At 41.7% G+C, this 12,672-nt stretch overlaps 1 protein-coding gene across 4 annotated transcripts in view; it reads right to left on the bottom strand.

Annotated features, from left to right (window-relative positions):
• The window catches only part of LOC121573431 (ceramide transfer protein), a 54,974-nt gene that overhangs the window by 19,677 nt on the left and 22,625 nt on the right, over window positions 1-12,672 (bottom strand). For 2 of the 4 annotated variants that reach the window (XM_041885426.2, XM_041885443.2), the window contains exons 4-7: window positions 8,442-8,546; window positions 4,655-4,802; window positions 4,273-4,359; window positions 3,823-3,980 (exon numbers count right to left, since the gene is read on the bottom strand). In XM_041885426.2, the coding sequence (XP_041741360.1) occupies window positions 3,823-3,980; window positions 4,273-4,359; window positions 4,655-4,802; window positions 8,442-8,546 (498 nt within the window). The remainder of the gene's footprint in view (window positions 1-3,822; window positions 3,981-4,272; window positions 4,360-4,654; window positions 4,803-8,441; window positions 8,547-12,672) is intronic. The other 2 variants (XM_041885435.2, XM_041885449.2) reach the window with 1 other exon arrangement.

The following is a 12,672-nucleotide window of genomic DNA, read 5'->3' on the forward strand; positions in this document are numbered from 1 at the left end:
ACAATGACTTGCAGATCATTATGCATGTACAGTAAATTCCTCCCTCCCATTCCTCCAGCCAAATCACAGGTAGGCCTTTGCAAATATGAGCAAATCAGCCATTCTATGCAGTATTATATTGTACAGTGAACAGTGTGAAGTTAATTCAATGCGTTGTATTGAGTAGAAGTGTGAATTTCAGTGACAGGTTTTTGCGTAGTAAATGCACAAAATGTTTAGAAAACGTGAATAAGCGTCCGAGGGACGGGGCGAACAGGACGCTAGGCCACTCTGCTCAAAATGGTTTAAACTCTATTCTCATGCCCCCAAGACAAATGAGGCTGGCCTTTGTCTGGCAACCTCTAAGACTAGAACTTGTCTTGCAGTAGCAGGAGGGAGGTGCGTCATTGCTCATGGTGCCCCACTTAGGTGCACTAAACCTGGCTGACTGGCCTGAGGGCTGTCACAAAAGTACAAAGAAGACGAAGTGCCGCTTCGCACAATGAAATCCACAACAAACACTAAATGCAACAGTAGGCACACCTACTTCTAAAATACACAGAATTCCAATAACAACATGAAGCAGATTAAATGTCACACAGGATTAAAAACAAACTTTTACTAGACACTACTGAATGGTGTTGCTGCCTACATCTCTATCACAGGTCCATTACAATTGTACTGACTAAGGATAGAAAGACTGTACACCTTTGGATTAGGATCATCTCCACCTCGAAACTAACTGAAATGCCAACTAACAGATCTGTCAAACTAGTGAATAAACCCTATTATCAAACAACTACAACGTAGTGGAAATAGCAATGATCCAAATACAAGTCTAAATAATGACTAGAAAAAAGGAGGGAAGGAGAAAACTGAAGTTGAGCAGTTAGTTCTGGTTTCCATTTAGAGCGTATTCCAATCCACTGTGGTGTGTACGAAGCAGCCATCGCAGAGACATGTTCCATCGCTTTTGGAAAACTGGGCCCCACTTCATAGAAATGGTTATTTGCATTTAAGCAAAACATATGGATACTTGCTTTAAAAGAGGGGAGTGAATATCAACAGCTGCTTTACATTAAGCACATACCAGTTCCTGTAAGTGACTCTCAAAGTACTGAACAAGTTGGCTGAGTGAGCATTGGGAAATAAATAAAATAATAAATCCAGGGGAGTCCCCCCCCAGACCCCCTCCAGTTTTGTACTTGTTGATGGCTACTACCCACTAAAAGGGACCTACACCAACATATTTTGGATGTCTTTTTTTTGGTGCGGTCCGGACCAACCTTGATTTCCCTAAGACTTTTCGTAGCAGGTCAAGAGAGCATTTTCGCTAACCCTAACCCTTTTAACCTAATTCTCCTAACCGGCTACGTTAATTCTCCTAACCCGCTGCGTAAATTCTAAACCAAACATGGACGTCTATGTTTGGCTTAGATTTTAACCCAACTTCAAAGGCCCGGAAAAAACATATTTTAAACATAATTTTGCTTACTGGGTTCAGATTTCTGGGAACACACTAAACTAACTTGACACTGTTGATCAGTCAGCACAAATTTGGATTAAAATGGCATGAAGAACATTGCATTGACAGAGGAGGGTGTACTGAATTAAAGCATCATATGTTAAGGGCTGGAATTTGATCTGGATACTCGAACAGTAACGTGTCTGTCTTGTGTGTTGATCTAGCTAATTAGCTAGCTAACATGTGTACACTACTTGCATTGGCCGGATTTAGATTCAACATAGCCAAATGTTTCTTAGCAAAACAATTTGTTTTATCAGCTACAGTTTGTGTTGTGAGAGGCTGATCTTGGTTGAGGAAATGTAGGCTAGCTAGCAGTGTTTGTGCTGAAACTGACATCTGGCTGCACAAGTAACTATTTAGCCAGTTTGACTGTATCATGCCAGAGTAACTAGATGAGCAATGACCATTGCATGTATTATAAGTTAGCAGAACGGCAGTTTCCCAAAGTTCGGTGTTGACTATGCACTTAGCTAGCTAAGCTTTATGGAAGAATGTAGCTAGCTAGTTAGGATATATTGTCAACATTGGTACAGTCTCGTTGGCTTGTAGCTAATTGGCTTTAATAGCAGCCAAGAATGTTTGTGCTCTTCAGCCATATGAAAAACCCTCCATAGTTAAATATACCAATCTAACTAACTTCAGTTCCTTGGCTTGTAGCTTGCTTCTCATCTGCCTGGTGTTAGCGAGCTAGCTACAGCTGCTAGCATGTTACTAGCTAGCTGCTGCTGTTGCGCAGCAACAGAGTCGTTGGTCCCGGTTTTAGCATTGTTAGTATTGTCAAAAATGCTACAAAAAGGTAGCACATCGTTGGTTCTTAAGGGACAGAAATGAGCACGTGAGAGCTATAAATAAATTAAATTAAAACTGTTGCACCTTCAAACGTAGTCAATCCGCAATATTTTAAATCAAATGGTCACATTATGGACGCTATAGTCTCGTTTTAATCCAACTGCTAGAATTTAAGCTAGGTAGGCGCAGAAAATACTCTTAAAGCTCAATTGCTAACGAGCCTGTTAAAAAAATCCGGTATGTGGTTCTCGGTAACTGCCGGACGGCTCATAACAAGAGGCTGGGAGTGTGTTGTGTACCTCCAAGTTGATTTGCTTCAACCAATGCCTATACTATAATACGTACTGTAAAGAAGTGGCTGTAGTGGGATCCATCTCTGGCTGTCGTATTTCAGTATGTCGGCCCTCCCATGTAGCGAGGGCTTCCAGAAAGACAGACGGTACCACAATGTCAGAGCAGTCATCCTACTACTTACTCCAGTTTGTGGCTTGGAGTGCGTGTCCTGTCCTGTGACGCTCTCTCCCTGATCAACATAGGCTACCCTCAAGACACACACACCCAGCCACGCTAGTGTCAATCAGGTTGTCGAAACCAACTGGAGGCTATTCCTACCTCCCTTTTTTGGGTTGGGCAATTTGCCTTGGGAAAAAATGGAAGAACTGGTTTTCAACAGCTGAGCAGGGTAAGGATGCAGAGCTTTGTCATGTGTCTAAAGCAAGGTATGGGGGTGAATGCCTACAGACTGCAGTATCTACAATGGAAATTCTCAATTCAATCCGCTCAAATAACCACTAAACCATTCAAACAATTAAACAATTAAAATGTGACTTTACGGAAATGCAGTTGAAGTGTGATTTATTTCACGTGATGAAAATGAAAAGAATCCTCTACCTTCAAAAAGCAGGAGTGTCTTGAAAAGTGTTTAACAAGTGCCTTCATTACAAAGTGCTTTCATACAAAATGTCAATCTGGCCATGTTCTAATAGTTCTAATAGAATGCAAATTCACCATTACCTTCCTTGAAGAGTTGAATGTTTCTAAATGTTTTACATGCCTATTGCACAACAGTGGGACTTACTGATTGAGGGAGATTCTTTCCAAACACACAACTGTCAGGCATAACGAAACTAAGCCAATCAAGGCAGGGTGGGGCATTGAGGTGATCAGATCCACCAATCACCTCCAATTACACAAAGAAAAGGCTCTTGATATAACCATTTGAGAGACCACACACAATAGACTGGATCTGCCACCTCAGGTTAGACAATGCCTCTGCTGAACCGGGACTTGTGTACTGTCTCCTCTCACTGGCTTAAACCATAAACACACCAGTCCACTTCTATTTTACCAGCCATGGTGATTAAAAATGAGAATGCATACTCTTCTGCAACAACAACCTGACTGGGGAATTGTTTCCATGAGACAGGTGAGGGGTTGAACGACCCCGTTGGGAGCTTCCAAGGCCCCAGTGACCTCTGCTAAAGAAGACTTGTGATTGGCTGTGGCAGAAGTGGGCTGTGACGTACCTTGTCAATTCTCTTCTGCCAGCTGTCCTCTCTCTTCACCATGAGTTCGATGCAGTGGGAGAGGGTGGACAGGATTCCAGCTGTAGTGGCCTTAAACGTGATGGCCTCGCCCTTAAAGTCAATCCCGTTCATGCCCTTAGGATTGGCAGGGGGAAACACTGGGAGAGAGAGACACACACACTGTTAGATGAAAAGGTTCCAATGTCACCATTCTGCACATAACTGTGCTTTAGGGGTGATGAAACTGATATTTGTTTTCTGATCTGCTTCCACAACACACACATATTCAACACAAACACACATTTGTGAGGATCGCAGTGTTATCTACAGTGCAGCGCCCCTGGAGCTATTTCAGGGGTCAAGTGCCTTGCTCAAGGACACAAGCACTCATACTGCTACGAGTAGTAATTTAGTAGTAGTATAAGTGTGAATTTACACACTGATCCTCACGCTTCTCTTTGCTGCCGTTGTTGTTGTAAAGGCAGTCGCCATCGGGCCGTGTGCTCGTGGGAAAGTCGTCTTCATCCTCCTCCACCACTGGAAAGGAGACAAGACTCCATCATTGATCTACATGGGTTGCCATTCCATGTTCTGTGGCAGGTGTGGTTATTACAATTTACATGGCCAGTTCAATATGGAACTTTAAAACCCACAGAAAGCCCCCAGAGTGCCTCCCAGGTATGCTTCAGTACCTCTGTCTGACTGTCCCTCTCCCTCCATGTTAGCTTATTTGTTTATTTTGATCCCCATTAGCTTTTGCAGAAGCAGCAGCTACTCTTCCTGGGGTCCACAGTCCCTCTCCCTCCATGTTAAACAGCTACAGTAGGTCTACCTCTGTCTCTCTGGAACTCATCCTTGGAGATGCCGTCTGCGCAGCCATCAAAGTACTTCTGCAGCGTGTCCACCTGTCTGCAGAGGATGTCTCTGAACGTCTCCATCTCCGCCAGCTTCTCCGGCAGGCTGTGGCCCTTCAGGTCCAACAACACACACAAACACACGGGTTCACTGTTAAATAGTCCTCTGTAGCTCAGCTGGTAGAGCACGGCGCTTGTAACGCCGAGGTAGTGGGTTCGATCCCCGGGACCACCCATACACAAAAATGTATGCACGCATGACTGTAAGTCGCTTTGGATAAAAGCGTCTGCTAAATGGCATATTATATTATATTATTAAATAACATAATTAAACAATCATGCATTGGGAATCAACGGGACGTCTCCACCAAGTTAAAATTAGGCCCTTGGTAATTAATTAATTAATTATGCAAAATACCTAGCTACATCTTTCCAGGGGCTGTAATGTCCAGGAGCGATTCCAGCATATGCAAAAGCACAATTTAAAATGTCTCATAGAATGGACAAACTCTGCTTGGGGGGAGTGTATACCCAAGAAAGCGGACTTCTGGCATGTTGGAGAAATAAAGCAAATAAGAAGCGTTATGGATGTTACAGTGAGTTTGTGAGTCTTAGGTGAGTTTGTGAGTCTTAGGTCAAAACATGGATAGCCATTTCGAAGGAAAGGCTTGGCTGAATGAAAACGACATTTTTGATCATTTCCATGATTACTTTAGAGAGGACAAACGACGGCTATGTATGTTACAGAATTTGAAATAAACATTCAAATCTTAAAGACAAATCTTAAAGAGTGATCAAAATCTATCATAACATGTTGTCATTTGGAATGTAAAAAAAAAAAAAAGGGCAGCAGAAAGCAAGGTACTTTAGGATTGCATAATTACAGGTAGCCTGAATAGTATACAAGGCCAGTTACTACACTCTAACATTCTATTTATTTCTGTAATAAAAATATAGTAAAAATAAAGAAAAACCCTTGAATGAGTAGGTGTCCAAACTTTTGGCTGGTAGTGTAGATACATATACAGTATCAAACACCTACTCATTCAAGGGTTTTTCTTTATTTTTTACTATTTTCTATATTGTAGAATAATAGTTAAGACATCAAAACTATGTAATAACAGATATGGAATCATGTAGTAACCAAAAAAGTGTTAAATTAAAATATATTTTATATTTGAGATTCTTCAAAATAGCCACCCTTTGCCTTGATGACAGCTTTGCACACTCTTGGCATTCTCTCAACCAGCTTCATGAGGTAGTCACCTGGAATGCATTTCAATTAACAGGTGTGCCTTGTTAAAATATAATTTGTGGAATTTCTTTCCTTCTTAATGCATTTGAGCCAATCAGTTGTGTTGTGACAAGGTAGGGGTGGTATACAGCAAATACACATATTTGGTAAAAGACCAAGTCCATATTATGGCAAGAACAGCTCAAATAAGCAAAGAGAAACGACAGTCCATCAATACTTTAAGACATGAAGGACAGTCAATACGGAACATTTCAAGAACTTTGAACGTTTCTTCAAGTGCAGACGCAAAAACCATCAAGCGCTATGATGAAACTGGCACAGGACCGCCACAGGAAAGGAAGACCCAGAGTTACCTCTGCTGCAGTGGATAAGTTCATTAGAGTTAACTGCACCTCAGATTGCAGCCCAAATAAATGCTTCACAGAGTTCAAGTAACAGACACATCTCAACATCAACTATTCAGAGGAGACTGCGTGAATCAGGCCTTCATGGTCGATTTTGCTGCAAAGAAACCACTACTAAAGGACACCAATAAGAAGAAGAGACTTGCTTGGGCCAAGAAACACGAGCAATGGACATTAGACCGGTGGATATCTGTATTTTGGTCTGATGAGTCCCAATTTGAGATTTTTGGTTCCAACCGCCGTGTCTTTGTGAGACGCAGAATAGGTGAACGGATGATCTCCGCATGTGTGGTTCCCACCGTGAAGCATGGAGGTGGTGTAATGGTGCTTTGCTGGTGACACTGTCTGTGATTTATTTAGAATTCAGTGCACACTTAACCAGCATGACTACCACAGCATTCTGCAGCGATACGCCATCCCCTCTGGTTTGCACTTAATGGGACTATAATTTGTTTTTCAACAGGACAATGACCCAACACACACCTCCAGGCTGTGTAAGGGCTATATGACCAACAAGGAGAGTGATGGAGTGCTGCATCAGATCCCCCGACCTCAACCCAATTGAGATGCTTTGGGATGCAGAGTGAAGGAAAAGCAGCCAACAAGTGCTCAGCATATGTGGGGACTTCAAGACTGTTGGAAAAGCATTCCAGGTGACTACCGCATGAAGCTGGTTGAGAGAATGCCAAGAGTGTGCAAAGCTGTCATCAAGGCAAAGTGTGGCTACTTTGAAGAATCTAAACTATATTTTGATTTATTTAACACTTTTTTGCTTACTACATGATTCCATGTGTTATTTCATAGTTTTGATGTCTTCACTATTATTCTACATTGTAGAATATAGTAAAAATAAAAACCCTTGAATGAGTAGGTGTCCAAACTTTTGACTGGTACTGTATGTATGTATATATAAATAAAATGTACCTTTACCAGTTGAATGTGGAGACAAATAAGATTGACACATTTCTGAAATATTGTAACAAAATATGCAAATGAAACAATATACATGTGCCTATACTCCCAATCCACTTTTCTGGACACTGGAATAAGTTGGTATATTTTTTTGGGGGGGGCTTTCATTTGAAAAATACACTCCAGGACTATTCACAGATTGTTGATAAGCACACTTCTCATCTTTCCATCCTTTAAAACATTACTGCCATGTATGAGAAATGCATTTCAGCATATATTTTCCAAGATAATATTAGCTAGAAGAACATATAATTTAAAAGTCTGAAGAATACATCTCAGAACAACCACACAAGATAGCTAAGATATGATACATCAATATCAATCACATTTCGCTACACCCGCAAAAAACTTCTGCTAAACACGTGTATGTGACAAATAAAATTAGATTTGATTTGGATGTGAGGCGGCAGGTAGCCTAGCGGTTAAGAGCGCTGAGCCAGTAACCGAAAGGTCGCTGGTTCGAATCCCCGAGCCGACTAGGTGAAACATCTGTTGATGTGCCCTTGAGCAAGGGACTTAACCCTAATTGCTCCTGTAAGTCGCTCTGGATAAGAGCGTCTGCTAAATTACTAAAATGGATGTTACAGATATCATAACGCTGAAAAAGGATATGGGCAATGAAAAGAAAGCAACCAATTATAGACCATATAAAACCTTGATAAAAGTTAGCTTTACAGGCTGTGACCGATGTAAGGTGCATGTTTTACAAAAACTTTTCCTAAAAAACATTATGGATGTGACTGGGACAGGCTATCTTTACAAGACTGTAGAAAACATAAATAAAACTTAAGCAATACAGACCAAATTGAAGTGTCCTCATTAACATCACATCTTCATAACTAACACTGGGGGACAGCTGTGAGTGGAGAAAAAAAAAAAGCCATGAAATATGATTGACCGAAAAGCCTTTGAGACTTGGCCTGCTACTCTTAGAAATGGTCAAAATTCATGCAATTTCCTACTTAAACTTTTCAAATAAAGCCTGTACTCCAACATGAAGACCTTAAGGATAATTATAAATGTGGTTTCATTTGGAAATGACTAACTTTATTTGGGCATGCTCAGGTTGCCTTTCCATGGAATTGCCCCCAGACAACAGATTGGTGAGTTGTTGTGAGTGTTGTGGTGGTTTACCTTGGAGGAGGTCGAGGTGGCAGAGAAGCCACTGGCAGCAGAGGTGAGAGACAGCATGGAGCCATGACGCCTCAGACTGGACTCTGAACCATATCCTGACTCCGCCTGGAGGGGTGGGGGGATAACACATTAGACCAGTGTTTCTCAACTCTGGTCTTCGCCCACACCCAACAATTTTTTGTTGTGGCCCCGGAAAAGCACACCCGATTCTACTTTTTAACTAATCATCAAGCCCTTGACAAGTTGAATCAGATGTGTTTGTTCCTGGGCTACAACAAAAATTGTGTGCTGTTGGGTGTACTCGACAACTGTAGTTGAGAAACACTGCGTTCGACCAGTCTCCAGAGTAAGAGTGAGAAACACATAATTCCCCCAGCCAGAGAAATAGAGAATCAAACCCAAAGAAACATTATGTTTACAGAGAGAAATAGGCCTACTACAGGAAAGCAGAAGGATTGTTTTTAGTCCATTGGGGACATGAGGATCTATTGAAGGGGGACCAGGAACACTGACGATGCCAGGCTGTGACCCAATAGGTTTGGAGGCCTATAGGAGGCTTAGTCCGGTGCATTGTATGCTAGGGTATGGCGATGTCAAATTTTTTCCTATCGTGATTATGTACTCATAAAACATTGTGATATACGATGTAATCGCCCCCTATTGGCAAACCAATTATTGTTTTAACAAAAAAATACAATAAAAACTCAGCTATAACCACAGTTGGACTATAATCATGACCGAAGATGTTGTTGAAAGCCTGGGAAGAGAAGCTACAGTGGGGGGGGAAAAGTATTTAGTCAGCCACCAATTGTGCAAGTTCTCCCACTTAAAAAGATGAGAGAGGCCTGTAATTTTCATCATAGGTACACGTCAACTATGACAGACAAAATGAGATTTTTTTTCTCCAGAAAATCACATTGTAGGATTTTTAAATGAATTTATTTGCAAATTATGGTGGAAAATAAGTATTTGGTCAATAACAAAAGTTTCTCAATACTTTGTTATATACCCTTTGTTGGCAATGACACAGGTCAAACTTTTTCTGTAAGTCTTCACAAGGTTTTCACACACTGTTGCTGGTATTTTGGCCCATTCCTCCATGCAGATCTCCTCTAGAGCAGTGATGTTTTGGGGCTGTCGCTGGGCAACACAGACTTTCAACTCCCATCAAAGATTTTCTATGGGGTTGAGATCTGGAGACTGGCTAGGCCACTCCAGGACCTTGAAATGCTTCTTATGAAGCCACTCCTTTGTTGCCCGGGCGGTGTGTTTGGGATCATTGTCATGCTGAAAGACCCAGCCACGTTTCATCTTCAATGCCCTTGCTGATGGAAGGAGGTTTTCACTCAAAATCTCACGATACATGGCCCCATTCATTCTTTCCTTTACACGGATCAGTCGTCCTGGTCCCTTTGCAGAAAAACAGCCCCAAAGCATGATGTTTCCACCCCCATGCTTCACAGTAGGTATGGTGTTCATGAGATGTTCTTTGGATGCAACTCAGCATTCTTTGTCCTCCAAACACGACGAGTTGAGTTTTTCACAAAAAGTTCTATTTTGGTTTCATCTGACCATATGACATACTCCCAATCCTCTTCTGGATCATCCAAATGCACTCTAGCAAACTTCAGACGGGCCTGGACATGTACTGGCTTAAGCAAGGGGACACGTCTGGCACTGCAGGATTTGAGTCCCTGGCGGCGTAGTGTTACTGATGGTAGGCTTTGTTACTTTGGTCCCAGCTCTCTGCAGGTCATTCACTAGGTCCCCCCCGTGTGGTTCTGGGATTTTTGCTCACCGTTCTTGTGATCATTTTGACCTCACGGGGTGAGATCTTGCGTGGAGCCCCAGATCGAGGGAGATTATCAGTGGTCTTGTATGTCTTCCATTTCCTAATAATTGCTCCCACAGTTGATTTCTTCAAACCAAGCTGCTTACCTATTGCAGATTCAGTCTTCCCAGCCTGGTGCAGGTCTACAATTTTGTTTCTGGTGTCCTTTGACAGCTCTTTGGTCTTGGCCATAGTGGAGTTTGGAGTGTGACTGACTGAGGTTGTGGACAGGTGTCTTTTATACTGATAACAAGTTCAAACAGGTGCCATTAATACAGGTAACGAGTGGAGGACAGAGGAGCCTCTTAAAGAAGAAGTTACAGGTCTGTGAGGGCCAGAAATCTTGCTTGTTTGTAGGTGACCAAATACTTATTTTCCACCATAATTTGCAAATAAATTCATTAAAAATCCTACAATGTGATTTTCTGGAAAAAATTCTCAATTTGTCTGTCATAGTTGACGTGTACCTATGATGAAAATGACAGGCCTCTCTCATCTTTTTAAGTGGGAGAACTTGCACAATTGGTGGCTGACTAAATACTTTTTTTCCCCACTGTATGTGGAGCAAAATATTTTCTAATATTCCTTTCAGCTTCAGTATGGAACAGGCTTGTGCGTGTCTGTGTCTCGCACCCACAGGATGCAAGGGAGAGGGACCAGAGATGTGCCTCTCGTGCTTCAGCCAGTGTAATCTCAACTTGCATTAGCTCTCACTTCACTTGCTACACAGTGCTTCTTATTGACTGTAGTGCCGCTCTGTCACCTCTGATTGGCAGACAAAAACAACACGCTCCACGTGAAGGCTATACACAGAGATAGACAGACGGAGAAAGAGAGAGAGTCTGACTGGACATGTTGTGCTGCTCTGGTGGAATTCTGTCTAACCTACATTCCTCTCTTGCTTTCTTATTTATTGAAATGGCCTACAGCAAATTAGTCAGATTGTCATCAACAGTAACTAGTAATGCTGCATACTGCCAGAAATATGTATGTATGCACACATGACTGTAAGTCGCTTTGGATATAAGCGTCTGCTAAATGGCATATTATTATTATTATTATTATAATAATAATAAATACACAGAGTATACAAAACATTAAGAACATTTCCATGACATAGACTGACCAGGTGAAAGCTATGATCCTTTTTTGAGGTCACTTCTTAAATCCACTTCAAACCAGTGTAGATGAAGGGGAGGAGACAGGTCAAATAATTTTTAAGCCTTAAGACATGGATTGTGTATTATTATTGAAGCTGTTCTGAGGGCAAAAGGGGGGGGTGTGCAACTCAGGTGTTCCTAATGTTTGGTATACTCAGTGGTTAGTGTTCCCAAAACAACACAATTTTTTCTAACTTTGGCAAAGGGTAAAGTCTACAAAACTTAGTCCACTGTTCGTAACAGATGCTAGTGTTGGGAACAGAAAACTGTATTGAGATCAAATGTTTAATTGATGAGAAAATTTGCAGAATGTCGGCCAAAATCCATCTCGCTCCATATTCTCCTACTGCCGGCCACTGGGCTTCCTCTCACTACCATATTGGTAGTGAGTGGAAACGCCAAGCGGATGCTTCACATTTATACATCCAATGAAATATCTGTCTCATTGTTCTATCTGTGGTATCATCCTGGCCCTAACACACACCGCAGGTTTTTCCTGTTTGTCCCACTTTCAACTGTCACCAACCAGTCGACCAGTTCCACTCAGGAACAGTCATGTTGCTACATGTCAACTCCTGGGAATGGTAGCCTACTGTAAATATGGGATCTGAAAACAGCAGGCGTCCGGTTGCCACTGTTAGCAGTTGATGTTATTCTTCAATAACACAGACCCCAAAGCAAATCAGGGGGAGAAAAATATATTTATTCAAAGAGAACAAATCATAGAAAATAGATGGCAGATGTTCATTCTTCCCTGTCCTCAGTGTTTCTCCACTGAACAAAGAGACAGGATGTAGTTTATAGCCTCAAGCCTAGCATGTAGCTGACCAATTAGAATTCCATGCAATAAAATTGGGCCAATGGCCAAACCCCAAGTATCTTGTTTCAGGCTCAATGTATAGACAATTTCCACCAATGAGAACTTGCCACATGTAGATATGAATCCTGGACTGAAACCCCTACACAGATTCTAAACATATGTTGAACTGAAAAACAACTATTTCCATTGATTGTTAATTCCCTATTGATCTATAGTCCTCTATTGACCAGTAGTCCTCCGCGTTGTGTATTTATCTTCAAATATTCTTACACCACTATATCTCACTTGTTTGTATTTCTTTGCCCGGGACCTGAACCAGCAAACTTCCGGCTACCTCTCCAACCTCTAGTCTAGGCTACCTCTCGTTCTATTCCAAATCAACCACTAGGCTGGTGCAATTACTGTGTAGATCTGAAAGTA

This window comes from Coregonus clupeaformis, chromosome 18 (assembly GCF_020615455.1).
Source record: "Coregonus clupeaformis isolate EN_2021a chromosome 18, ASM2061545v1, whole genome shotgun sequence".
Classification (NCBI taxonomy): Eukaryota; Metazoa; Chordata; class Actinopteri; order Salmoniformes; family Salmonidae; genus Coregonus; species Coregonus clupeaformis.